The 2,167-nt window shown below is 35.7% G+C and overlaps 1 protein-coding gene across 1 annotated transcript; it reads left to right on the top strand.

Moving 5' to 3' along the window:
* Positions 1–399: 399 nt before the first annotated feature.
* On the top strand, positions 400–1,868 carry LOC115241903 (probable basic-leucine zipper transcription factor Q). The gene is made up of 4 exons (XM_029817864.1): positions 400–406; positions 510–633; positions 1,446–1,594; positions 1,714–1,868. The coding sequence occupies exons 1-4, from the start codon at positions 400–402 to the stop codon at positions 1,866–1,868; spliced, it is 435 nt and encodes a 144-aa protein (XP_029673724.1).
* Positions 1,869–2,167: the final 299 nt, after the last annotated feature.

Raw genomic sequence — 2,167 nt, 5'->3', positions numbered from 1 at the left:
CTAAGCCAAGCTTCTTGAAAACTTCGCTTAGGTTTTTTTTTATTTATCATACATTTTTATACATAACAAAAAATAGGCAGAAACAAAGAACTAAAGAAGAATGAATAAAACGACAGATAAATAATAAAAAAGAAGAAATAGAAATAATATCGAAATATAGAAATAAATATATAAATTTGAAATAATCGGGACTTACAATCACAACTGCTTCAGCTTCTTGGATACCAAGATTTTACAAGACACGTATAAAATATGTTGACTCGCAAAAGGCAACAAAGATATCTCAGAAGCGCCATGAAACAATAACAGTACAGCGTATGAAAAAAATTCACAACACACGAAACAAATGAAATAATGCTTCAGTTGTGAAATGTCGCTGTGAAATAACGAAAAATCATCATGTCCCGTAAGTCAAATCAAAATATTATTATTTATATTTGTTAAGAAAGTTTAATCTTTAGTTTTTATCTTCTCCTTTCTCTTACATAATATATATCTTATTTTTATAGAAGAAATGAATGATGGAGAAAATGCAAATTTGCAGCAGTTGATGCAACAGTTGTTGCATCAACAAAAATTACAAGATGAGAGACAACAACTGTTGCATCAACAGTTGCAATATTTGCAAAGCAGGCAAGAGGAGCAGCAGCAGCAGCAGCCGCCGCCGCCGCCGTCAGAGAAAAAGAATGAAAATGGTATATTTTTTAATTATTTATTCCTTTTTATTAAAATATTGATATATATGCATGGTTGTATTGTCATTCACTGTTTAGTATTTATCTATCTCTATTTTTTCAGAAATACAAAAAAAGAGTAGACGGCCGATCCCGCGCCCGCTGGTATAAGCAACGGGGCGACAGGGGCGGACAAAAAATGGAAAGCTGCTCGATTAACGGCCGAGGAAGAGGAGGCGGCCGAGGAACAAATATGCGGGGTCGCAGTGGCTCACAATAATAAAATATTATTTTTTTAATATTATTAAAAATAAATTTTTGAGATTATAACGTATAATAACGACGACTCGCAGTGTGTGAAACGATATTTTATTACTTAACACCACTATTACAAAGAGACTCAAATATAAGTATTTAAAGAGATATCAATTAGTTTAATATCGCAAGATATTCATACGACCGAAAACGCGAACGAACCACATAATAAACATTGTGTTCAAGACAACCAAAAAACACAGACAACACACGCAGTTACCATAGCAAGAGCAAACACACTCGTATTAAAGAACAAAAGAAAGAATAAATTATGAAAATAAAAGATCGAGAAATAAATCTCAACATAAATATTAAAAATAATATAATAGAAATTAATAAAAAATAATAAAATATAATTCGGGAGTAATTATTTATACATCAATCTCTTTCCTTCATCTTTTTTTCATATGCAATAGAGAATATTTCATAATATAATGTGGTATGATATGGCTATAGGCCGCAGTTGATGCAACAGTTGTTGCATCAACAAAAATTACAAGACGAGAGACAACAACTGTTGCATCAACAGTTGCAATATTTGCAAAACAGGCAAGAGGAGCAGCAGCAGCAGCCACCGCCGCCGTCAGAGAAAATGAATGAAAATGGTATATTTTTTTGTTATTTATTCCTTTTTATTAAAATATTGATATATATGCATGGTTGTATTGTCATTCACTGTTTAGTATTTATCTATCTCTATTTTTTCAGAAATACAAAAAAAAAGAGCAGGCGGCCGATCCCGCGCCCGCTGGTATAAGCAACGGGGCGACAGGGGCGGACGAAAAGGATATGATGGAATTGGTCAAGGTCTACTATGTCAGGACCGACCCGATAATCCTCGTCCGTAAGAGGTACTGGGTAAAAAGGAAACTGACTTAAAAGGTATCTGTACCAGTTTAATTTAGCCTGTTCTTCGTAGAACTCAGACTTTCCTTCGGTATCGAAAGATCCCTGTTCGGGATCTTTCGGTTCCTCTTTGAGGTCCGGTAACTTCTCTGCGAAGTCCTGGAGGGCTTCCTCAAAATCGTGCGACGCTCCTGCGAGATTGGACGACTCGAGGTGTGAAAAGGAGGGGGAAGTGGGAATTCTCGGCGGTTGCCGGAATTCAGGGAAAACAGATGAATATCCGGAGGGGGGAGTAGGATTTTCCGGCTGTTGAGGAAATTCAGGGAAGGCAG

This window comes from Formica exsecta, unplaced genomic scaffold, assembly GCF_003651465.1.
Source record: "Formica exsecta isolate Colony F162 unplaced genomic scaffold, ASM365146v1 scaffold536, whole genome shotgun sequence".
In the NCBI taxonomy this organism is placed as follows: domain Eukaryota; kingdom Metazoa; phylum Arthropoda; class Insecta; order Hymenoptera; family Formicidae; genus Formica; species Formica exsecta.
This window is presented reverse-complemented; position numbering and strand designations above follow the sequence as displayed.